Source organism: Heloderma suspectum, chromosome 2 (genome assembly GCF_057233095.1).
Source record: "Heloderma suspectum isolate Gila_16-S chromosome 2, 16-S_ref, whole genome shotgun sequence".
Taxonomy (NCBI): Eukaryota; Metazoa; Chordata; class Lepidosauria; order Squamata; family Helodermatidae; genus Heloderma; species Heloderma suspectum.
This window is the reverse complement of record NC_139459.1, coordinates 124,747,035-124,773,315: the sequence shown is the minus strand read 5'-3', so window position 1 is coordinate 124,773,315 and position 26,281 is coordinate 124,747,035. Positions and strand designations below refer to the sequence as shown.

General features: G+C 40.7%; 1 protein-coding gene across 1 annotated transcript in view; it reads left to right on the top strand.

The window, feature by feature from the left end:
- The window catches only part of SHOC1 (shortage in chiasmata 1), a 56,676-nt gene extending 32,271 nt beyond the window's left edge, over positions 1-24,405 (top strand). The window contains exons 14-27 of the mRNA XM_084832155.1: positions 981-1,157; positions 3,981-4,088; positions 6,139-6,320; positions 7,339-7,411; positions 8,166-8,235; positions 8,362-8,546; positions 9,236-9,353; positions 10,189-10,300; positions 11,045-11,166; positions 11,907-12,000; positions 13,892-14,023; positions 19,164-19,313; positions 20,671-21,637; positions 24,036-24,405. Of these exons, the coding sequence (XP_084688281.1) occupies positions 981-1,157; positions 3,981-4,088; positions 6,139-6,320; positions 7,339-7,411; positions 8,166-8,235; positions 8,362-8,546; positions 9,236-9,353; positions 10,189-10,300; positions 11,045-11,166; positions 11,907-12,000; positions 13,892-14,023; positions 19,164-19,313; positions 20,671-21,637; positions 24,036-24,136 (2,591 nt within the window). The 3' untranslated portion in view covers positions 24,137-24,405. The remainder of the gene's footprint in view (positions 1-980; positions 1,158-3,980; positions 4,089-6,138; positions 6,321-7,338; positions 7,412-8,165; positions 8,236-8,361; positions 8,547-9,235; positions 9,354-10,188; positions 10,301-11,044; positions 11,167-11,906; positions 12,001-13,891; positions 14,024-19,163; positions 19,314-20,670; positions 21,638-24,035) is intronic.
- The last annotated feature ends 1,876 nt before the right edge of the window (positions 24,406-26,281 follow it).

Below are 26,281 nucleotides of genomic sequence, written 5' to 3'. Positions count from 1 at the left end.
GGGTGGCTCCTAGCACTACCAATCAGAAGGCAATTCTGCCTTTTCCCCCTTTACGGATTATCTGTGGTAAGGAAAAAAATGGAAGAAGCAGTGGGAAAACACAGGAGCATTACACGAGTGGAAGACAGTGACGTCTGAATCCCCTGTAAGATTCTGTGAACGAAGCAGAGCAATTGGTGCCATAGAATCCTCATCTAGAAGCAGCCTATGTGTGGTGAGGGAGTTAGGACTCTGTCTGGCCTCTTCACCATAGTGTCCACAAATCTAATGCAAAACGTTGGATTGTTATGTTTTGCAGAGAGGCCTGTGCACATAGTGTCATGTTTGCATAGAGGCCTTGTCTGAACTCAGCTGCTCAGTCTGTTTATGACAAAATAATTGGGCTATATGTATGTGCAAAAATGATGGCTCAACTCACAGACATCAGGAGGGGGGAAGCTGGGTGCACCAGGGGAGGAGCTGGGAGTGAGTGTAATCTCCATCTCTTCACCATGTCTAGCCTCAAATATCTGCATAGGACTAAAGTGGTCTTCCCCAACCTGGTGCCCTTCAGATGTGCTGGACTGCAACTTCCATCATTCCAAGCCAGCATGGCCTCTGGGGAAAGCTGGCCTAATGTGTCTGTGGCTGACCCTTAGCAACACATTAGAAACTGTGGCTAAACCTCAGCAATTGATTAGACATTGGCAAGAAGATAAAACTGAAATAAAATATTTCTACTGTAGAATTTTCGATGAGACTAGATTCAGATGCATTTGTTTTTGAAAAAGATAACTGTGATGCCACCTAGTGTTTATGTATAACAGCAGCTGGTTAGGAAAAGTTCATCTGCACAAGAACATTAGAAGTAAAAACTGTGCAGGTTCAGTTCTGAGTTGTGGGACATAGAAACACTATGCATTGCCATCTGAGTGTGTTTTATTTAACATGGGCTGTTACTTTGAGGTTTGCATGATCTGTGTTTGTTTGTTTCTAACCAGAGAGCCAGTTTCAGGCATATCATATCCTTGAAGCAGCAGTGGGTCCAGTTTTGAAAGAGCTCATGACTCTTGGCATGAATAAGTGGAGGTTTGCCACCCTTAATTTTGATGACACCAGGTATTTTTTAAAACAGCAAGAGAAGACGATCAGTGATACTTTTAAACAAGTTGTGACTGGTAAGGAGAGATTCAGCTCTTAAATCACTCTGTGCATTGTTTATAACATTAGCAAGGTTACATACATTATACAGGAATATAAATGTAATAATTGATAATTTAGTGGAGGAGGGTAACTGTCTTTTGCCACTGTTCTCCAAAGTGTGTTTCTGAGAACCTCCTACACAAAATCCTTTTAACCTGTCAGGGATTGAATCTGGGACCTTCCCATGCAAAGATTCACCTGTGGGCCCACCTTGGTACCTCCAGTTAAAAGGATCTTATGTAGCAGATCTAGTCAGTGCAGATGGTATAATGAATAGGATGGCCACTTATTCATCACCAAAAAAGAAGACAAAAGAGGACACAAGTTTGCCTAAAATTTGCATATGTTAATTTACGTGTATAAATTCTAATTTAGAAATTATTATTATAATTTAAATAGAAATACAATTTCATAGTGGGGAATATTGTGACCAGGTGACCTTTGTGCCTGTCTGTTCAAGTCTTTAGTGTTGATGGGCCCTGTTCTCCCTTCTTATGGTTCTTTGAGCATTTCCAGACAAGGCTTTTATTGTACACTCACCATTCCTCACTTGTGGTAGTTTATGGATGCTTTAGATGACGTCAGCACCCTCCAGTGTTTCTCCCATGCTATCCAACCACTTTTCCTGAAAGGGGGTGGTGGTGGAGTTAACTGGAAAAATGCAGTAGTTTTTGGAGCTGCACAGTGAAACCAACACCATCCACCAGTGTAGTTGTGTCATTCCACTTTGTTCTACTATGCCACAGCGCCACCTAGAGAGGCCTCCAAGTAATAGCTCAGAAAACCAAAAAGCAATGCAATTTGATCTCTGTAGAAGTAAGCTTGCCTCCCTCCCACACCGCTCCTTTTTTACAGGTAAAAACATTAATAGGTATTATAAGTGGGGGCCATTTAGGTGGTCAGGGCAGGTATTGCTGTGTATTGAGGAACTTTAGTGCTGAGGAAGTTTGAGTTGGGGCAGGGGGAAAATAATGTTGATATCCAATGCATCCTAGCAGGCTCCACCCACCAGTGTAAAGGTGATGTCAGGATTGGGCCCTGCATCTCTGCAGAGGCCTCTTGAGCAGCCATGGGAACGGACTCAGAGTCAGATGAGGAAGTGTGTGAAGTGGTGGGGGAGGAACCAGAGCTTCAGGGAGACAAAGACAGAGAAGAATCTGTCCAGGTGCAGGCAAATCAGTTGGATCAAAGCCTGACCATAAACTCTCCCTCTATGGTAACATAGCAACTCACAGGGGAGGGGGAGCTGGGTGTAACAGATGCAAGGATCAGACATTGGATCAAGCAGGAGGAGCAGCTTTGGGAAGTAAGGCATTCTACAAAGTTGGCCCATAACAAGAAGTCTCTGTGGAAGACTCTCTCTGAAGGCAGGACTGGAAAAGCCTCTCAGGTTCTGCACTGTGGACTGGTTCGAGATTTGCAGCAACTTCTCTCCTAACAGTAGTGCATCCATCAAAGGGATTTTGAGTACTATTTAGTATTGTGTCAGCTTATTCAGGGATGTTAGCGCTAGGTTGCCGTAGGTGACAAAGTCTGTAACCTGAACCGCATAATAAAGACTATTTATTTGGAGATCGACTTCTTTGTTTGACTGCAAACATGCCAGGAGGGCTCAGCACTTGACAGGTTGTGAAGCAGAATTTACCTAAAGACAAGAAAGAAAAAAAATAGGTGTATAGAAATTTGAGCTTAATCCTGAAAAGAATCTGGAAGCAAAAGTAGGGGTTAAAATACGCCATCTAGAAAAGCTCTTTATCTTTAAACCAGTTGGACTGGACAGCCCTTCAAATAGAGGACTGTTGTTTGTAAAAGAAGATAAATGGTCACCCTATAATGAACCCATGGTCTGACTCAATATAAGGCAGGTTTAGATGGCTGCAGGCCGAGACAGGACGAGTGGGGAGGGGAGGGCGGTAAAAGGACAATTGGCCAGTGATGCTGATTTAGATTGTTTCCACAATTGATGCTTTCTGTGTTCGCTAATTTTTTTAGGGAGAATCCAGATGATATGCTGTCAAACCATTGGTTCCAGTGTTTTTCATGTTGTTGTTCCCTGCTTTTTCATGCCTGATTTGTGGTGATATTTTAATGCAATTGTGTCCAAAGCAATTGCTCATTCGTTTTTTAAAAAACAAAACATGTTTATTATATAAATATTGCAATTGTGATTATGATAAATAAAATAAATGAATGTGCTATCACTCTCAGTGCAAAGAGGAAGCAAGTAATTAAAGCTCTCTCCCATGGAACAGGAAGTGACTAATTAAAGAACCAATTCAAGATGCCAGGGCCAGAACTGAACAGGGAGCAACTCATTAAAGTGTCAGTGGTCAGGAAGCAGGAACTGCTGTTCTATCCTATCTGCTGTTCACCGCTCCGAAATCTTTGGATGTGGAGCAGTATACAATACTGTAAATAAAATAAAAAAATAAAAAAATGGACAAAGAGGAAGACATAATTAAAGAGTCAGGAACAGGGGAAAGCAGGACCTTTGCTGAATGGGACTTACTTTTTCGTTAACATATGGTGGGGACAGACTTATCAGGATTAGAATGCAGATTGTAGCACTTAGAAGTGTCATATGGAACAACCATTTAATTCTGTTTCTAATCGATTACAGAAGAGCGGTCCTTCAGTAGCACTAAAGAGCCTAGTGTGGGAGCAACCATGGGATCTTAAATCCCACACATAGAGCTCTGTCATCAAGGGAATGGTAAATGTTATTCCCACTTTTAATAAATAGTGTGTGTGTGGGGATCATATGCAAACTATACCTTTTTTCTCTCCTTTTTTAATAGGTACCAAAGACGCAAAAGATATTACACTATTCAAACATGCTGCTGTTCTTCATTTGCTGGTAACAGTTCGAGATCTCTTATTAACATGTAGCTTGAACACTGCATTAGGTTAGTTTTATACATACATTTACCCCTTCATTGTTCTAATGAAATATAGCATACACAACCCACAACCCTGCTGTAGATTGGAGACACACTTTGACACTGAAAATCTGTTAACATTTTGAATAGTTTTTATGGTCAGATTATGTATAGGCAGATCTTCAGGGCAGTTTAGTTCTTAGTGGATCTAACATATAAATATTTGTGAAGGGGAAAACTGCTGTGAACGTTTTAGGAGCATACTGCACTTTTGAATATTTTTTTCCCTTTTCTTTTTTTTTACTTATTCAGTAGTGCCATCATGTAAAATATATCTAGATAGCAGAAAATGAGATTATTATTTTTTCACTTATCAGAAATCTAGCTTTCTGTTGTTGGGCAATGGGTTTTTCTGTGGCTTGACTTGCTGGTCAGCCCCGGCGGTACAAGTACCTAGGCCAGGGGTCCAGAACCTCAGGGTCAGGGACCAAATCAGTCCTCCTGGGGCCCGAATCCAGTCCTCCAGGGTTCTCCTGATGGCCATGCCCCCTCCCCCAGGCCCCATCTCCTTTCTCCCAACCACCAACCATTTAGTGGTTTTCCAGCTTTTGTGCAGTCTTTCCTCCCATTCTAAAAGGTTGACATCCCTCTCCTAAAGCTTAACTACTGGCAGGAAGAGCTTTAAGCTACAAAAGGCTGGTATTTGGTTATTTTGGCCCCACCCCTTTTGCCTTCTGCTCTGCTCACCACAGATATGCCCCCCCCCCACCGAAAACTTATCTGAAATGGAATTCAGCCCATGGACTGAAAGAGGTTCTGCACTCCTAGCCTAGGCAAAGCTCGCCCTATTCCTCCTTGCTGCCCCTGCAGGAGAAGATGGCAGGGAGCCTCTGGGAGAAGGAGAGAAAGGAACATGTAAAGATCAATGCTCCTCATTAAAGAAAAAGGGAAGGTTAACAGTGTGAAGGGCAACTGCAGTCACCCAGTCCTCTGAACAAGCATCACTCCAGACCATCCACGGCAAGGACAACCTGCTGAGACCTGTGTTGGGCAGGCCAATGGCAAGTTGAGCTGCCCTCCCTAGGCATCCCACCTGCAGGGTTGGGGAAGTTCCAGGTGCCTGGCCAGCTTGGGCCATATGGCTGGGGCTGTGTTCTCTATGGTCCTGTCATTTTCTTCGCCTTCATCACCCTACTCCAGATCAGATGGGGGCAGGGTTTCACATGCATATACTTTACACAGCTTGTAAAATATGTTCTCAATATGCTTCAGGGCACAGTCAGTTCAGAACATGAACAGTTCAGAGGGGCTGTTGTTCAGTGTGATAGAGCACATGCTTTGCATGCAGAAGGTGCCAGGTTGGATCCCCAGCTTCTCCAGATAGGGCGAGGAAAGAATCCTGCCTGAAACCCTGGAGAGCTGCTGCCAGTCAGTGTTGACAGTACTGGACTTGATGGGCCAATGGTCTGACTCTGTATAAGGCAGTTTCCTATGTTCCTATTACTCAAGGCTGTTACCGATCATAGAAAACAGACATTTTTAATTATACTACGTGTGTTAATCAGTTCACTGTTGCAGGGATGTCTGTGTTGTGAATCGCCACTGTTAAGGTAATTATTACCGTCTGTAGTTTCTGCATTTTCGTTTTCTCCGATCTCACTGTTTACAATCCCCCCCACACACACACATATGTATGTGTGTGTATATATATGTATCTGCCAAATGAGGATAACATTTCATGAGTCTGATGAAATACACTGTAATCCACAAAAGTTTATGCTGTAATAAATGTGCTAGTCTTTAATGTGCCAGAAAACTCTTTATTGCTTTTCACATGTTTACTGGCATGATAAAATCCTTCCCAAACCCAAAAGAGTGTGTGTCTTACTTTGGGGCATATTTTTGTTGGTTAGCTTTTTAGCTTTCTTTTGTGTGCTGCCTCCAAATGTATCAAAGGTCTGTATGGAAAGGAATTATTGGTATTGGTATTGCTAGTGTATTATTGGTATTATTGGTATTATTGCTAGTGAAAAATTTGTGAAACATGATTTATGTATTTCATATTTATTTGAAATAGGATATTTGTCCAAGGCAAAGGATAGATATAAGGACTTTCTAGGTTCCAGCCTGGATAATATTTGGAGACAGTTGAAGATTGTGCAGTTTGCCACACAGAGGCATGAAGCCAACCCCAAGATAACAGAATTGCAGCATCAAATGACCAAATGGATGCAGAGTAATGTAAATGACCAGAATAAGGTAGCTAATATACAAAGGCTGGCATTTGATGAAAACTAATATAAGGTTTTATTGCTGGAATTATCATACAGAATTATGAATATCGTGTGAAGTGTCAGGGAAGGGATGTTTTCCCATGAATAAATCTGCAGGCCGGGCGGGCTCCACCTTCCCACGTTAAATGGGGCTCTTCCTACTCAGCAGATCTGTCCTACTCTTGACTGGAAATTCCCTTGCTACAGCTCCTAGAAGGTGCAAAAGCAGCTAGCAGCAGCAAACATGCTACCCCCACAACCCCATGGGGTTCTTCCCCATTAGTAGATCTCCACCCTGCCACTTATATAGAGCCCTTCTCAGTCTGCAGATCTCTTTTGTCCTTTGCTGGAAATGCCCTGACTACAACTCCTTTGGTGATGCTAACAGCCATGGGCAGAACCCAATGGGGAGCTTATGCCCTCCCCCCCAATTCTCCTACACCCCGCCAATTGCATAAGAGAGCTCCACTGACCTACTTCTTTCCAGAAACAAGTATTTTGGAGCTTCCCTAGGAAGCGCTAAATCTCCTGTGTGTAAGCGGCAGATCTGGCTTGTGCAACGGAATCATAGGGCGTAAAGGAATATGTGGGGGCATAAGCACCCTGTTGGAATCTGCCCCATATCGCCAAAAACTGCTGGCTTATCACTTCCCCGCTGCACTGAACCAGGAACGCTGATGGCTTCTGCTACTTTTGTGTAGGGAGCAGGGGCAGGTCCCAGAACTGAAGTAAGGGAATAAGGGCTGCCTGCACAGCAAAGTGTAGGACTGAGCTTCAACTTAGTAGAATTCATTGTTTTTGCATTGTCTTGCTTTTTTACTTTTTCACATTCTATAATTTACTTCTGTATTTCTTCTAAATTACTCTTGCTTCTAGTGATTAATCCTCTGGTCCTGGTAATACTCTATCCATGTCTCAAAATACTGCTATATCTTTTAAAGATGAAATACAGTTGTTTGTTTATATTTAAAGATGCATACTTTATTTTCTCTATAATGTGTCAGGTAGTAATTGTGACTAGAATGGATTTTGATGAAGAAACAGCTGTCCTAATCAACACCATGAATACAGTGCAAGGTAAATGTTACTTTTCATAGCACTTCAGAAACTATCGTTACCTTTATGTTTACGATCTTGCCTGCATATTTTAGTTCAAATCTCTTGGATCAGGATGCCAAATTCCTAGAATATTGTTACATTTCTCCAATTTCTCTGAGCAGTGAAAATGCCCACGTTTTAGTTGCCTTTCATTTGAGAAAGACCACTGAAGACTCATGACAATTTTGTGCTATGTCTCTATTGGTGTAGATGTCTGGGGAACCTCAGAGGGTCAGATTTAGGCCTGAGATTCCACACACCTGCTATACACACCTATCTGAGAATAAGTCCCATTGACCACAATGGAGCTTACTTTTGTGTAAACATGCATAGGATTGGGCTGTTAGAAACCTTTCCAATTAATCAAAAGCCATTCAGTGGCCATCTTCCTCTTACTGTAGAAACATCAACTGGCCATAAGAAAGCAATCTGGTATACAAATTATGGTCACTTAACAGCTGTTACAGCATACTTTAATTAATAAAGCACATTGCACTATGTCAAGTGCTAGAGGATTAATACTAATTTGGCTTACAAAATGTAAAGAATACAACTTCTCAGCAGATTTATGTAAATATTGGAGACAATATCAATATAATGATTATATGCTATTATTACTTTTTCTCATCTGGTGTAAACTTGCAAATGTTTTCCAAACTACTGATCATTGGCCATATGCCAATCTCCAGAACTGCAGATGAGTCTTTAACAGTATGTCTCTGTTTTTAAACAGGCTTGAAAATTGTGTATTTAGATTCTGAGAAAAGAGGAACTTTTCTAGAGAGCAAAAGTGTAATAAATAGGTGGGTATCAACCATTATTACTGAAAAATAGACCAAGATCCTGATGTTCTTTCAGGAAAAAAAATTGTACAATGTAACTGAAGGTAGCCACACTAAAACAGTTTTTTCTTGATGTTTCATTTTTAGTTTGGAAAGATATTCTTGTGTGGTTGTACATAATCAGCATATTGGACCTGATTTTCCCTGGACTCATTTTTCATTAGTGGTGGAGTATAACTATTCAGAAAATTCCTGTTGGATTGATCATTGCAAAAATCTGAATGTTTCTTATATGACTTTCAGAACAGCTCTCCCAGAAACAGTTGGAACTGGTGTGTGAATGTTTAAAATACAAAACTGATGGAAGGCTTGGGCTTGCTCCATATCTAATATTTTTTTAAATGGTTGCATATAATTGGTTCCTGGAGAGAAAAGAGACAGATAATAAGACAGTGCCCTTCTTAGTTAGCCTTTTTCAGTTACACTGTGATCTGATCCAGTGGTTTAATAGTAATAGTTAGCATTTACCATTGGGATAGAAATAAAAACAACCCCATCCCAAAGGAAAATACTTGGAAATACAGTGTACTTCTTTCTTTTTTTTAATGATGGGCCCATTTACATGACTAAAGTTATCGTTCTTTAATGTGCTTTTTGGACAGGGAGTGTGTCCTTTCTATGTTCTTGTTCAAGCCCTCGTACCCTTAGCATTGATACTAAATCAGTAGGGTTGGATCCAGATTTGAGCTGGCTCAAGTGTGTTGGCAGAAGTGGACTTCTACCCCCCCATCCCATGGCAGCCCCTCCAGCCCCCTTAAAATGCTACACAGAAAGTCAGGGGACCTCGCTGAATGTGTATGTGTTGGGGGGCTCCAAAAAATTCAGGTGGAGGGACCTTTCACAAGTGGAGCCCTTCCTCTTGGAGAAGGCAAATCCTGGATCCAACCCGTGGTATTTATTTATAAATAGAGAGTAGAAGTAGTATCCCTTTTTGTGAAGTTTCTTCATTACTTATCTTTAGAAGAAGTTTCACCAGATAATTTTGGATGGGTCCTTCAGAAGTTGCAGATCCCCTATGTTTTTCTGACATCTGAGGGACTTCTCAACACCCCAGAAATCCTCCAGTTACTGGAGTCCAAGTAAGTAGCAAAATGGCAGGCTAGATTAGTATTGCATCTCCATCAGCCAAGTCCAGGGCCCTGGAGCATCTCATACCTCTGCTTTTTCTGCTCATAGTTTGCAGTTCTTTCTCAGCCCCAATGGTCTAGCACTAAGCCCATCTTTATATGCAGGTCAATAAGGAAAGAGGTCTCTAATGGTGCATCCAAACCACAAGTTTTGTCCCATTTCTCAATAAAAAGCAGCTACCACCATCAGGTTAGTTGTACCCACCAGCCTTCTGCCAGGTTGTTCAGCAGGAGGCAAAGAACTGGCACAGCTGTGGGATGAAGAAGGAACTTTCTTAGAGCTTAGGAAGACACAGGGCCAGACAGGGATGGGGGAAGATCAATTTAGTCTGCATTTTTAAGCGAACTCACCTAATTTGCACTTCCCAGACTAATATGCAGTTCGGAACAGTTATCTGTTGGATCCACATACTTCTCTGAATTTTGCAATGCAGTTCTTGGCTCAAAAATCACATACAAAAATGCACATGTTTGGAAAGTAGTGTACAAAATTATGTGTGTTAGGGAAAGCTGTGTGTGAAAATAAATACCAATTTGTGTGTGGTTCTTTAAAAAAAAAAGTTTGCAGACTGATGTGAGAATTAGATGGAATGGACTTATGATTTAATACATGTGAAACTGACTCCAACAGGATATATTCTGAATCATCCTTCCCTAGGTCCAGGTGGTGGCGTGAGCAAGGAAAGGTCACCATGAGAAATAATGCTGGGATCTGGGGTGTGGGAAGAGCACAACTGTAATATTTTGGTTGGGCTGCTGAAATGCTAACAAGGACTAATCTATGCAGGTACAATATTACATTTATTGAGAGAAGCTGCTGTGAGGCATTACAGTTCTTTGGGAGCACAGAGCGTTATGTTGTGATGACTATTGATGAACGTACTGCTATCGTTATGCAGGTAAAAGAAACAATTAACTATGGAAGATCTGTCCTTAAGTACACCTTACTGCTTACTGATCAGGGAGGCTTTACATTGCTGAATCCATTGAGAGGAGTTGTGTGGGTTTAAGATTGTTCACAGTTTAATAAATTAACATAATGTACAAATGAGAATAGGTTTAACAAATCTGCTTGCAAGTAGGGATTGTTCTGTTGTATACCTATATTGTATACAGGTATACAACATATAGGTATACAACTGTTGTATATTGTGTATTTTAATTTGCCAACTGGATGAGTGTTACCCAAAGTAAAGCATAATCCTTATAAATATATTAATGAAGATCATTGGGTAAAATTTCATCCCTACTAAATTAGAAACCACAGAGAAAGGAAGGAAAAATAATCATATTAACATGGAAACAAAAGTATTGGGGAGGTGTTTGTTTTTTAAACCACAACTTCTGTACAACTGTACGTCATACATGGGTTGCTTACAGAATTTAAGAGATTCATAATAACATTTTGAACAGTTAAGACACATTCACTGATTTTCCTGTAATTTGATAGGCATATATAATATAAATCTCAAAACACACCTTAGTTGAATTATTCCTATTGTATAGAAAGGGAAACTGAGCATGGAGTAGTAAATAACATGCCAAACTAGGAGTGAATCATACCTGTGCTCCAATCATTACTGGTGATAGGTGTAGTCTTGCATATACATTCAGATGCTAACTCTATGCCAATTTTGTTGTAGAGCGTGGAAGAACTCAGTTATGAAAAGTCTTCAGATAATATTGTATTAAGATTGATGGTGCTATCACTGCAGTACAGCTCCTGTTGGATTATTTTATACTCCAGAGAAAGACTAAATTCTAAGTAAGTTCAAAAATGCTTTGAATGCTGTATGTGGTTCAGACATTATCTATTGCCCAACACAATGCTATTAACTGTTTTAGAGGACCATGCCTCTTAAAATGCTATATCTTGTCCAGTCATTACACAAATGTTCTTCCAGATACAAGAGAACTGGGTCCTTTCTGCTCCTATTTTTAATTTCCTGGAGGGCATGATTTTATCCACATCAGACAGAATAGCTATCAAGTAGTGCTCTGGTGCCTTAAATGTTCTTTCCTTGGCAGGTTGTGGGGGAAAGATAGGGCTGTAAGAATGCAATTCATCCCCATAGGTAACTGATTTACTGCTATAAAGGCAAACAGTTATCTTTTTCCAGGGTGCTTTGAGGTGGTGGGAGAACACCTTGATTTTCCTTTTCATCTAATGTGTGGTTTGAGAAGGATGATGTGGAAAGAACGTCTGTAGATCAATCTATGTAGGTCTACCCAGAAATAAGCTCTACAGGGTTTAATGGGACTTACTCCTGCATAAGTGTGCACAGGATTGCAGTCAAAATATATCAAATAAATCCAAAAACTATTAATGTTGTATGCAATCTGGATTATCCTTTGTTCAGCCAACATGTTCAGGTACAATTATAGGGCAATGAGACTTTTTTGGCTAAAAAAAGTACAGAGAATACTCATAATATTCATCAGTTATTTTTTTAAAATTATGAACATGGATATCGAATAAGTGTAACCAGATGCTGCTTCATTTAGATACAGCCTAGCTGGAAAGACTCTGCATCACCTAGCCTTGATTTATGCAGCCTTGGTTCCATTTTCCCAGAAGTCAGAAGACTTTGAAGTAAAGGTAGTTAATGGCAAAAGATATTTGTTAACATGGTTGATAAAACTCCATTATCACATTAGCAAAAGATGTGGCCCTTCATGTGATCAGACGAAAGTAATGAAATGGATTTTAAATAATAACTATTGCAGGGGGAATCTCAGAGGATGCAAGAGATCTGATTCAGTGGACTCCATGAAAGGATTTCTTCCTTAAGCATTCAGTTGGCTTCCCCCTCCTCACAATAGTGTGGGTCTTATTTGGGGGGTGCTAAATGCTTGGAGTGCTGGATTTTCCACTTTCCTAAGTAGCTAATTGGGATGAGTGCAAAAGTCCTTTTTCCTGTGGTTGTGACATTTTCTGCAGGTCCAGATGTGTGCAACAGCACCCAGCCAAAACTGCAGAAAGCTTGTGTGGATGCAGCCCAAAGGCAGATTCATCCAAGGAGTTCATGGGGAAATCAGCCTTCCCCAACCTGGTGCCTTCCAGAAGTGTTGGACTGCAACTTCCACAACTCCTAGCCAGCATGGCCGTGATGGCTGGATATTATAGGAGGTGCAGTCTAAGATATTATTATGGAAGGTGCAGTCCAACTGTCCGATAATGGGAAGTGCAGTCTAACATTGACCAGCCTCTGTCCATTATAGTTGACACATTAATAAGTACTTAATGTAGTCATCCTGACGTTTTGACCATTGGGAAAACATTGGTTGAACGGAAGCAACTAATGTGTTACCGCTAGAGGGCAGCAAGCTCAGGTATCACAATTCAGCAGTTCACTGTTAATGGAAGTTTTGTAGGTTTTATCTTTCCTGCTGTTGGGGCTTTTTTTGTTTGTTTGGCCTCCTTTCTTGATTTTTCCCATCCAGTTTGCTTTTATGTCTCGCTAAAGGCCTATGAAGCTAGGTGGGTTAGTGATGGTGGATTACTTTTTCTTTTCATGCCAACAATACAAATCTCAAAATTCCAATTATTTGTTTAGGAAGTATTCACTCAGGAAGAATTACAGTGTAGTTTGAGGTGGAGACAACTTCTGCTTTTGCAGCTACTTTTTAAAGTTGAAGGCAACAATCCTAGTATTCTCACATCCATTGAATTCAATGGGACCTGCTTCTAACATGCATAGGATTGACCTGTAAGATTGCTATGTTGTTGAAGATCATTACCATGCAAGAAACTTTACTCCTTTTATTCCACAAAAGTGACCATCTGCTTCAGCAAAAGGAACAAGGAATCTTAAGACACCTTAAGATTACTGCCTGACTGCTCCCATCAGTATGATACAGTTCTATGTAAATTTGGATGCTTATTTCCACTATCCTCACCTACAGAACTACTACCTCCTACATGGTTGCAGTGTCAGGCTGGACTTTTATGTAGAATGGTGTTTATTATTATTTATAAGTATTTTATATCACCCATCATATTCCCAGAGCTGTTTACAAAAAGTACAAATCAATTAAAATATAAATACAAAAATACTAAATTGAAAGCCACAAAATCTGCATAAAACAATAGGATTAAAATTGTATCTAAAAAGCTCCGATTATGATTTTTAATAATAAAACCAGCTCTTTGACCTGGGCCAGAAATGGGCTGCGAGCCAGTAGTTGGAATAGCCCAGGTGTAAGAAGATCATAACACCCAGTCCCTGTTAGTAATCTAGCAGTCACAGTCTCCACTAACTTCAGTTTCTGACCAGTTTTCAAAGGCAGGCCCTGGTATAGCACATGATAGTAGTCTAACATAGAAGTTACCAGACCAGAGCATGGCCAGGATATCTTATATTATTATGTCTGGGCTGAGATTGTGAACATGCAGCATCACTTGGGCGTTAAGATGCCACAAGACTCTTTTTGTGTTTATTACCTTTATATAATCTTCATTCTAAATTTATAAGGCAATGATATTTTAGGTGGCTCTTACACCAGGAGTTGAAGAGACAGCGCTCCTGGTTCGTCAGATTGCTGACCATATTCTAATGATTTCTAAAAGGCATCCTCAGGAGTGGTTGGACAAATCCTGGCTCTCTGTCCTACCAGTAGAGGTCTGTTAATCTTAAATTAATTGGTTTCCTTTTGTTGACAAGGTACAAACAAGTTCCAGTTGCAATGTATTTATTTTATTATTTGCTTATATTTATTTATTTCGTATCCAGATCAAACTTTGCTCTGCCAAAATGTAGCCACCGCCACAGCTTTGTCATTAGCTTGCTGCAGTTCGTCAACAGTACAAGACTCCAGCAGTAATCAACACCCCATCAGATGCACTGGGTCTTGGATTTCTCCACATTCACATAATATATTGTCGTCAGCCAACAGCCCCCACTTAAATACATTCGTCTTACACCTTGGTACCCCTACCCTCATTCTGTTCATTGTCCTCCAAACTATATAAGGGAGAGTATTTCCAGTGGCCATTTCTTCCTTTGTTAAAATACTCAAGTCGGTAATCTCATTCCTCCATTTACTTATTCGATTCTGTTCTTTGGTCCCCTCTAGGATATGAGTTCTTTAAATAAAGGTCTTTCTAGATCTAAGTCGATGAATTGGGGGAATATATCCACTCAGAGGGTGACAAGAATCAGTCTCTTGCTTAGTTCTTTCAGTATCTGCTTCTACTTCCCTTCTAATCTTAGGTGGGGCAATGCCAACAAGAGACTACAGTTTATTAACGGGCATCAGTTTGAGGCATCCTGTCACTATGCGCATTGCCTCATTCACAGCAATATCTGCTTGCTTCGGATGTGCCGCTGCATTCCATATTGGTGCCACATATTCAGCGGTAGAGACACTCAAGGCCATAACTGATGCTCGTAACGTAGCTGGCTGGGCTCCCCATGTATAGTTTGTCAATCGTCGGATAATGTTATTCCTAGCACATTCCTTAGCCTTGGTATTCAGGCAATGTTGCTTAAAAGAAAGCGTTCTGTCCAATGTAACACCCAAATATTTAGGTGTTGGGCAATGTTGTAATCTATTCCCTCTCCACATAATATCCAATTCAACTCCTGCATCTCGATTACGAAGATGAAAGGCACATACTTGAGTTTTACTTGGATTTGAAGTGATTATTATCATAATACCGCTCCATTTCTTCTAGAGCCCGTGATAATTTTACAGCACACTCATCGAAACTTGGTTCCTGTACGGCCACCGCTGTGTCATCTGCATATATGAAAATTCACGTATTGGCAGGGGCGGGTTGGTCATTAGTATATATATTGTATAAAATCGGAGAGAGTATGCTGCCTTGTGGTAATCCATTCTTTTGCTTCCTCCATCTACTGTTCTTACCATTCAGAGTCACATAAAACCTTCTGTTTTGAAGGAAATTCCCTATAACCCTGGTGAGCTTATGGTCTCCAGTAAAGTTGTCTATCTTGCGCAGCAATTTTCTATGATTGACCATATCATATGCTGTGGTAAGATCAATGAACACCACTCCAGTAATTAGTTTTCTTTCATAACCATCCTCTATGTGCTGTGTGAGATTAAGTATTTGTCTACAACATGACCTTCCTCGTCTAAAACCAGCTTGCTCATTCATGATCATCAGGAGTCTCTGCCACTCGATTAAGAATCATTCGCTCCAACAACTTATAAAGATGACAGATGACAACTTCTAAAGATGACATAAACATATGACAGATGTCATATATTTGCTTATATGACATTAGGCATATAGGGTTGAATCCAGACTTAGTCATGCTTCAAGTAGACCCATTGAAACAATGGAACTTAATTTAGTCATGACCTACCTATGGTCAAGGAACACCTAATTACTTTGAATGAGTTCAAATCTCCAGGGCCAGATGAACTGCATCCTAGAGTAATAAAGGAACTGGCAGAAGAACTCTCAGAACCGCTGTCTATTCTCTTTGAGAAATTATGGAGGACAGGTGAAGTGCCAGATGACTGGAGGAGGGCTAATGTTGTCCCTATCTTCAAAAAGGGTAAAAAGGAGGAACCTGGGAACTACAGCTCAGTCAGTCTGACATCAATCCCTGGGAAAATTCTGGAGCAGATGATAAAGCAATCTATCTGTAAGCACCTTGAAAACAATGCAATGATTACTCGAAGCCAGCATGGATTTGTCAAGAACAAATCCTGCCAGATGAATCTGATCTAATTTTTTTATCAAGTCACCTCCCTTGTGGACCGTGGGAATGCTGTAGACATCATATACCTCGACTTCAGCAAAGCTTTCTACAGAGTGCCCCATGATATCCTGATGAGCAAACTAACTCAAAGTGGGCTAGATGAAACAATGATCTGGTGGATCCACAGTTGGCTACAGAATCGGACTCAAAGAGTGCTTATCAATGGGACCTTCTCAAACTGGGGAGAGGTAACAAGTGGGGTACTGAAGGGCTCAGTCCCGGGCCCAGTGCTCTTCAACATTTTTATTAATGACTTGGAGGAGGAGGTGCAGGGAATGCTGATCAAATTTGTAGATAACACAAAATTGGGCGGGATAGCTAATACTTTGGAAGACCGAAGCAAAATTTAAGGTGATCTTGATAGACTGGAGCGCTGGGCAGAAAACAACAGAATGACATTTAATAGGGAAAAATGCCAAGTTCTGCACTTAGGAAAAAGAAACCAAATGCACAGTTACAAGATGGGGGATACGTGGCTCAACAACACGACAAGTGAGAAGGATCTTGGAATTGTTGTCGATCACAAGCTGAATATGAGCCAACAGTGTGATGTGGCTGCAAAAAAGGCCAATGCTCTTTTGGGCTGCATTAATAGAAGCATAGCTTCCAAATGCTGGGAAGTACTAGTTCCCTCTACTCAGCACTGGTTACGCCTCATCTGGAGTACTGTGTCCAGTTCTGGGCACCACACTTTAAGAAGGATGCAGACAAACTGGAGAGGATTCAGAGGAGGGCAACAAAGATGATCAGGGGACTGGAAACAAAGCCCTGTGAGGAGAGACTGAAAGAAATGGGCCTGTTTAGCCTTGAGAAGAGAAGACTGAGGGGAGATATGATAGTGCTCTTCAAGTACTTGAAAGGTTGACACAGAGAGGAAGGCCAAGATCTCTTTTTGATCATCCCAGAGTGCAGGACATGGAATAATGGGCTCAAGTTACAGGAAGCCAGATTCCGGCTGAACATCAGGAAAAACCGCCTGACTGTTAGAGCAATACGACAATGGAACCAATTACCAAGGGAGGTGGTGGGCTCTCCCACACTGGAGGCATTCAAGACAAGGCTGGACAGCCATCTGTCAGGGATGCTCTGACTTGGATTCCTGCATTGAGCAGGGGGTTGGACTCAATGGCCTTGTAGGCCCCTTCCAATCCTACCTTTCTATGATTCTATACCTGGCCCGTTGATTTCAGTGGACCTCGTCTAAGCATGACTGAGTCTGGATCCAACCCATAGAGTCTCTGGGTTGTATGAGCACCAACTGCCATTTTGTTTGGACACAGTGGGGCAAACCTGTTTTCATGTTTGTCCTTCCTTGCCCTGACAAGTTCCTGTGTGTGTAGTCTTTGCATGTGTGTTGTGTACAGCAACATGGAAATTATAAGCAACTGTCAAACTCATGAGCAGCTCTGCTGGAGGAGCAGAAGGACTCCAACCCAGTACTTTACAAGGCAGGCAGCAGTCCTTCCTTAAAAGCAAATCTTGAGACAAAGTGTTTCAGGTTCCCCCTCTGTCAGTAGATCTGTTTGCGAAGGGGCTCAGCCTGCCACATGGAAGGGCAGGAAGCCTAGGTGTCAACCTAGAAGCCTTCAGGTTGACACAGCAGGTTTAGTCCTCCAACTTGTGAGTAGATCCATTTACGGTTAAAATATTAACTTCAGTGAAGGCTGGTAGCTCCAATTTTGGTGGGGCTGTGAATCCATTCTGGTTTTCAGTCAGAGCCAGCCAGAAATCTAAAGGAGCCTTCCAAAGTGCTGAACCCTATCCCCCAAATAACGTCAGCACCTTGCATAGCTCCTTTAGAGTTCTGGGAGGCTCTGACTGAAAACCCAGAATGGATTTATAGCCCCACTGAAATCGGAGCCACCAGCCTCCACTGATTAACCTTAATGCCTCTATTTAATAAGGTATTTACTTTCTGAAAGAAAATAAAAGATAATGGAGGCCTATTGAGAGACATTACCAGGAGAAATGCAAATTACCTCTTCTTGGGATATGCTCTAGGAAAAGCTGTGTGTGTGTTTAGAGGTGATTGTGAGAGGGTAAGTTAATTTTGGGATGTTCATGTGTGTTTGGGTGGTGATCCTGGGGGCAAAGGTGTGTGTTCATGTTTGGATAGCAATCCTGGGAGAGAGAGGCTGTGTGCGCATATTTGGGTGATGATCATCAGAGAAAGAGACCTTGGTGGGGCAGGCAGCACTAAGTGGGTTGGCTGGTAGAGAGGGAGAAAGAGATTTGGCAATGGAGATGAGCTGGCTAGCAAAGATTCTCTCAGAGGCTGGGGGGTGGGTGAGTTGGCTGGCAGAGAGAGAGAAAGGGGGTAGGTGGATTGGGTTGGCAGAGGGGAAATGACTGCATTGAGAGTTAATTGAAAAAGGAATTGATTGGGGGAGGGATGATTTGTGGTGGTATTCCAATGAGGGGGCGTAAATTAATTTTAAAGAAATTTATTTAGGAATGATTTGGGAAAATTAATTGGCTTGCCTTTTGTGAAATGGTGGTCTGCTCAACAGAAAATTGTGAGTTCAAAGGAGCGGTTTTGAACTGTGCAGCTCAGACCCCACATATGCCTGGTATTCAAATTACTTATCTTTTAGCCTCACCAGTTTGCTTTTCTATGAAATGGATAGTCTGTTGCAGTAATAAATTTTTGATTGGCCATACCCCCATGGCAGCCATTTTGTGATGGTGCCCATACCACTTTCTCAAAAATTGCCAAATGTGCCTATGGGCCCAAAAAGGTTGGGGAATCCAGTTGTGGGCCATTTATCTGCAATTATCCTAGCAACAGGTGTGCCTGGTAACTTCACTTGCTGACCATCAGGGAACATTTTCTGTCATTTCCTGCCCCATTAACTCCTGCTCAAACCCCAGATTATCTGCAGAAATCAGAAAATCTCATGACAATAATGTCATCTTCAAAAATTACCTGGAAGTTACTACTTTTGAATTTGAAACAAAATTAAACATCACCTGCATTAATTTACCTTGAAAACATAACAAAGCTAATTCTATTTTTCCTTCTCAGGCAGAGAAATACTTGCTTACATTTCCATGCATGAACCCTCTTGTGGCTCAAGTCATGTTAAAGAAAAGTTCTTCGTTGGAGTGGCTTCTGTCAGCAACTTTTGACCAGCTCCAGGAACTTCTGCCTGAAGTGCCAGAAAAAGTTTTAAAGGTCAGATTTACAGGGTATCAGCATGTCATATAACTGCAACACAGACATAGCTGAAGTGGGGAACAGGATGCCCTGCCCCCAAATGTCCCCAAACATGTACCTACTTTAAAGTTCTTCATGTGTTGAGTGAAAAGATCTGAATAGAAATTTGTAAATGTGTTCAGCTGAGTATGCTTACAAAGCTCCTGTGTGTTTATTTGTATTTATATGTACAAAACAAGAATTCATTTTGTTGTTATTGTTGAAAGAGAAGGGAGGCCTAGGATTGCATTCAGGTTTTTTAGAGCTTCATCCTAATCATATATAATGCCATAGACAGTGTCTAGTGCCAATGTAGTTGCAAAAAATTCCAGTACAAAATAAATAGGACAGGCCTGTTCTACAACTGTTGCATTTCCTTTGCAATCCCATTCATAAAAGGTTGCTTATCAAGAGGACCACATATCAAGAATGCAGGAATACTCTGATACAGAATCAGTTTTCATATTATTACCATAGTTTGGTTGGCACTGAAAAACCACTTCAGCATGGTGAGGCAACAACACCACTGCAATGCCGTAACAGTAATCTTTGTAAAGTCTTTGTAACATCATTAAGAAGGATGGCATGGGACATCCCCACACTAGCATCAGCAGCCCTGACATCCCACATGATCCTTGTTTATGACACTGTTGTTACTGGATTCTAGATGTTACCACTGTGGCCTAGATCTTCTCCATGCTCAAGTGGTTTTCTAGTGTCAACTGTATCACAGTGGGAATGTTAAATTGAGGCCATAGTTTGACAAGAGACTTTTGGGAGTCCTGCCTTCACCCTGCTCTTTTTTATCCCATATGAATGCTTTACTTCAGGAGTGGGCAACATGTGGCTCACAAGGTGTTGTTAAGACTGCAACTCCCATCATCCCTCACCATTATCTATGCTTGCTAGGGCTGATGGGAGTTGTAGTCCAACAAAACCTGGAGGGCCACAAGTTGTCCACCCTTATTTTACTTGATGATGCTATGTTGCATTTGCCAGGTTAACTGCTGCCAGTATAGTACTACTGCTGACCCATCATAAAATCCTATTGTACCACCTTGAAAAGTTGTAATTGGTAAACCAGCAGTGTTCAACATACTATTATAAGCATTTGTTTGCCAGCCCATAGGATTTTTTGGACTATAGCATTAATTACACACACACACACACACACACACACACACACACTTTCCCCCTTGTTAGCAAAGCTATAGCAATCCCTCCTTGGGTGCTAATGGCATTTTAATGCACACCTATGTTGACATATTCACTGTTACTACAGAGCTGCATGTCTTTCTAAAATTGTATGGACTTCAATCTATTTCTTCCATTTCAGCTCTTTAGTGACATCACATCACTGTACACCTTAAAATCTTCAACAGAATCAGAACCTCTAAAAGGAACAGTGCCACTTGAAGAAAACATGAACCCTGACATCAAGTGCAGTTCTCAAGTTCCCATTTCTGAGGTTTTGTTATCCAACTTTCAAGGACATAGTACCTTGACTGAGTATTCAGGATGCATTCACGAAGTACAGAAAAGCAAAAGGTGTTCCCCAGCTTACTGCCAAAATGAGTCTTGCACACCTCTGAAATCAGCTGCAAGGCAAAACTTCATGGCACCATCAGTATCGTGCAAAGGAGAAGCTAGTTCCTTTCAGGATAATATAGGGGTAGAGAAGCAACAGTACCTCCCATTTCTGAAAAAAATTGAAACAGAAAGAAGAGCAAGTTCATCATGCCGAACACCAAACAATCTTGGAAGACCTACCCATATTAACTTTCAAGCCATCGTGCCATATTTGGGGTACAACCAAGGTGGCACTAATACTTACCTTGCAAATTGCCCACCAAACAGAATGTGCCTTTTGAAAGTAGCAACAGGTGAAAAGCTAGAGGTCCCAGTCTTATTAAAGAACCCTGCCCATCAAGATGTTAAAGATGTATGTGGCGTGAAAAAGCCTTTTGTGAAGCAACATCCCTCTACTCAGGATTTCAAACATTCTTGGTACCCTGTCTCTAATAGAGAAGATGTTCCATTCCAGCAGAGCTCTGGCAGTTTTCTTGGAGAATTTGGAGGAACAGCATGTAGCAGTCCAGAATTTCATTTTGAGGAGAGATTTTGGGATGGCAATCCATTCATGCAAGCAAACTATTCATCTCCCCATGATCCAAGTTTCTGTAAAACAGCGTCCAACCCAGATAGGTTCTTTAACATGGACTGTCAAATAACTGGAGAATATACAGGAAAGAAAGGACCCAATTTATTAACATCTAATCAAAGAGAACGAGATGTTTCAGCAGGTATAGTAAAAACAAAAAGCGAAGTGCAGCTACTTTCTGAACTACAAAAAACCAGTGAAGATTAGAAGACAGCTTTTCCTTAAATGTTTGCTCTGTTATAATCAGAGCAGTTATTCTGTCTTTTCACTATTAACTAGCTTTATTGGGGGATATTTTTGAATACTTTCAATTTGGAATAATTTGCAGCATTTATATACTTAGGATAGTATCCAATGTTAGTCCTGCATAGAGTAGATCCAGTGAAATGAATGATACTTAAGGGTGCAATTCTATGCATGTTTAAACAGAAAAAAGGCCTACAGCTCCCAGTATGCCCCAGCCAGCCATGCTGGCTGGGGAATGCTGGGAATTGTAGGCCATTTTCTGTCTAAACATGCATAGGATTGCATCCCAAATTAGTCATTTCAATTGGGGCTACTCTACATAAGAATAACACTGGATACTACCGGAAGGAAAAAGTCAGAGGCCATCAGCTTTAAGCTTTCATAAGTGATCTGCTTATCTAGATATTTTCCTGCACATCTTATAATTTTAACTCTTTGAAGCATGGATTTCAGATGACTGTATAAGAGACAAATGATTAGATGATTTTGGACTCATTCCCATATGCCACAACAATATATTTTAAAGGAAAACCTGCTATTGTTCAAAATCATGCAGATATTCTTAGGACAGGAGGTAGTCCATTTGTTAAATGGGGAGTTTGGCTCAACTGCTATTCCTACAGGGTGCAAAGCTGGACCAAGCCTAGTCCTAAATATTGACTGTATTAGAGTCCATCATAATCATATTTTGGCCACAGCTCCCGGCTTGCTGCTTTAGGCACTGCAGGGCTGTATAAGGCAAGTTTGCACTTAACAGGGGAAAAGTTAATTGAAATATGTTATGTCTCTCATATTGTCAAACCATAGGGAATTAAGGTGATTATAAGATCCTTGCAAACAATGCTGTTAACTATTCCTCATGGGTAAAGTTGAGATCCGAGTGTCTATACTTTTATGGATAACTCTCTTTTCATACATATTTTCTAGCAAAATGTACCACTATTTTGTTCTTAAAACAACTAAGACTTGCTTTAAGACTAACAGATTTATTATGGCAAAGCTTGGGGGAACTAGAATCCACTTCATCAGATGCATGAAGAGTTATCCTAAGTTGGCAATATGTGTACATGTGGGTGTAGAGAGAGAAAAAAATATAAGCAGTGAGCTCACATGCAAATGAAATGCAAACATACAGGCTGTAACAATTACATTAAGAGTGTAATCCTATGCATGTTTTGACAGAAAAAAAGTCCTACAACTTTCAGCATTTCCCAGCCAGCCATGGCTGGCTAGGGAATGCTAGGGATTGTAGGTTTTTTTCTGTCAAAACATGCATAGGATTGCACCCTAAAACTTAAATCTATGTGTAAAATAACCACAGTGATCATTCACTGTGACCATTCACAAAGCTGTATTCATAACTCAAATGACATTAGTAGGCTAATTAAGACATGTGGTGGGATAAAAACCCATTATCTCAATTTATGGGCATGTTAATCTTACAGTTTTCCTGTGCATACAGGGCAGGATAGAAATGTAATAACAACAACAACGTAAAGCTGCAAGCTCAATTTTTAAAGATCTTCCTCCTAAATCAGGGACGGGGAACCTCTGGCTCTTGGGCTGGATACAGTGTACATGAGGTCCCCATCCAGCTCCTATCCTTGCCTCCAATCAGAGATAAGGGATTTCCCCTCCTTCCTACATTGCAACTGAGGCTTTTAAAAACCCAATTACAGCATGGGGGGTATTTGGGTGTGTGTGTCGCTAAATAATGGGCCTAAATAATGCTGGACGTGTGCAGTTGTACATGTACCAATACATTTGGTTAAAAAATCCTTTTATTTGATTTAAACAATAGATTAATTAATGCTTTGGAAACACCCAATGTTATACAATTGTTGAAGCTAAACAGAAGTGGATCTAATCAGTGGTTTGATTAGAGACCTTTGGGAGCCCAGGTAAGGAGCTCCGAGCTATAAAGGAAGAGTGAGCTATAACTTAAAGCCTATAATTACATGGCCTAGGATGTCAATTCATGTAACTTCATCTCCATTTTAAACTCGGAGATATATACTGCTTTGGCAAGGAATTAATTTCTTTTTAAGATAGCAATTTAGGGCACAAACTAGCCAACATTAAGCACTTTAATTAATCTAATGGGAGAGTTAAGCTGGTGCTAAACTCTCTCAAAATGAAATCAATGGTACTTAAAGTGCTAGATCATCCCCTTAAATATCAAAGGATGCAGATTTTTTTTGTTATTACTTGGTAGGACTAATGAGCTAAATCTGCACAACTGTGGAATGCTTACTAGATAATTACGCATTTCTACATTTTTTTTTCTTCAGCAGGTTTAGAATTCACCCAACTACCACAGCTTAAAAAAAGACGTCTAACGTTTGAAAAAGACCCTGGGAGAAGTGATGGTCAAACACGTCTTAAATTCTTTTAAAGAAAACGCAAGCTCACCTTTCAAATATCTATTTGAATGTGAGATACTTCATAAACAGCAGTTTTAAATTAATTGTGTTATTAACCTAATTTTATAATCACTCATTTTAATGCATCTTAATCTTTTCTTATATGTGCTATTAAGAAAAGTGTTCATGCATATTTAGGCTTTTGGAGATGTGAGGAAATAGCTGAGATACGTCTGGAGAGTGAATAGAGAAATATGTTCAGTTGGATACAATGATTATATTAAATGAAACCTCTAATTATATAGCATCTCTGTAATTCATTCACATCATCAGTATAAAAGGGTATGCATTTTCGATTCTGCATACAGAATTTCGAAGGTCCCTGCCAGGGACTCACCACAGCTGTCCTGAGAGAATCCAACAGAGCAAGGACAGAGAAGTCACCTGTTGCCACTGCTGATAGGCTGCCCCTGCAGCGCTATGGAGCAGTGGTTGCCCTAGCAACTGTGTCAGCATCTCAGCTTCTGAGAAGTCAGCTGAATGAGGAGGGGACAGGGGGAGATGGCTTTATTGTTATGGCGATTAGCCACCTCTCCTAGACCAAATATTGGATGTTGTGTGTGTGTGTGGGGGGGGGGGGCATCCATGTCTCTCACCTGTCAGTGGCTATTTATCTATGTATTTATTAAATTTTATTTTCAAGGGAGAGGACAGGAGAGAGGAGTAGAAGCCAGGGTGACATATATCCCCTTCCTCTCTATACCTGAGGTTGGAGAGACAAGGGAGGGAAGTCAAGTTGCTACTTGCACTCTTTTTCACAGAGCAAAGAGAATGTCTTAGAACATGTCCAATATATCAAAAATATTCAGACAATTCTACAGGATAGTTCACTAACATCAAAAGTCATTAAAACAGTCAGCAATAATTGTCACTTCCAACAGTTCAGTTTCACAATTGTGAATTTGAATTTTAGCTCATTTGGAAGCTGCTGCCCGTTCAGGCACAGATTCCTAGAAATCAATAAAGGTCCATGTGTTGGGTTGTTGTTTTTATGGAAGATTAATAACCAATCTTAAGACTTGCTGCCTCAGTAAAGAAATAACTACTGACTTTTGCATCACCAGAGTGTTGCGGGTAATGTCAGAATGCCAACATTCTCCCCAGCTGTCAAAACCCTATTTAAGGGTGCAATTCCATGAGTTGTAGGCCTTTTCTCTGTCTCAGCATGCATAGGATTGTGCCCTAAGTTACTCACACTGGAGCTACTATAAACATACTATCCCTATTAAAGGGTTATGGAACATTCTGAATGCCCGGAGTGCGGCAGTACTTTGGTAGCTATGTCTTCCACCCCTTATTGTATGATATTGCATTCAAAAGGATCACATGAAACATCCCCAATAAACGCAGGCAACCGTTCCTTGGGATATTCGCAGAGCTCACAATCAAAGGCCACATATGTGGACTAAGAGCCTTGCAATGGAAACTGAGAGCCAAGGGGAAGCAACGTAGACTTCAAATACTCTGCATGTTTAGGCTGGAGAAGTTAAAAATGCTGAAATAATGCACCATGTAGATGTGCCTTAGGGAAGCATCCTGGATGATCTTGTAGTACCAGTAAGTGGTCTGCAATTAGTTGAATAATTTGCCAGAGATTCTGCTGCCCTGTTTTTTCTGTTGCATAGGACTGCTTCCTAATGGTTCAGCAGATAGAGAGGCAGATAGTGGGTAAGGGTGGAATCCAGTATTGCTGAATTTTTGAAAGAATTCAAGGCTGAGAACAGAAGCAAACCACTTGGTGCAGAGTTACTAGATTTGGTTATGGTATATAGACATAACCCTAAAATAGTGTGGATTTAAAAAGAAAGTAAAGAACATTCACTATTTTTGGTCCATTTTTGTGGTGTGTGACCTAACAATTTTCCATTTCCACAGGTTTGGCAGTGCTCTTAAAAAAATGTCCCAAATTGCTCATCTCAGGAATGTGCTGTTTCAAAGCAAGAGATCTACATCTATAGAATATAATCATAAGCAGCCTCAGGGTGGAGAGATGTTTCTTCTTTCTTTCTGGGATATATAGTTTAACACACATTTCTGCTCCTTTTCTTTCGCCTCTATTGTGCTTGTATCAGAATTGTAATCCAATCCTATATGGGGCATGTAAAGGCAAAAAAACT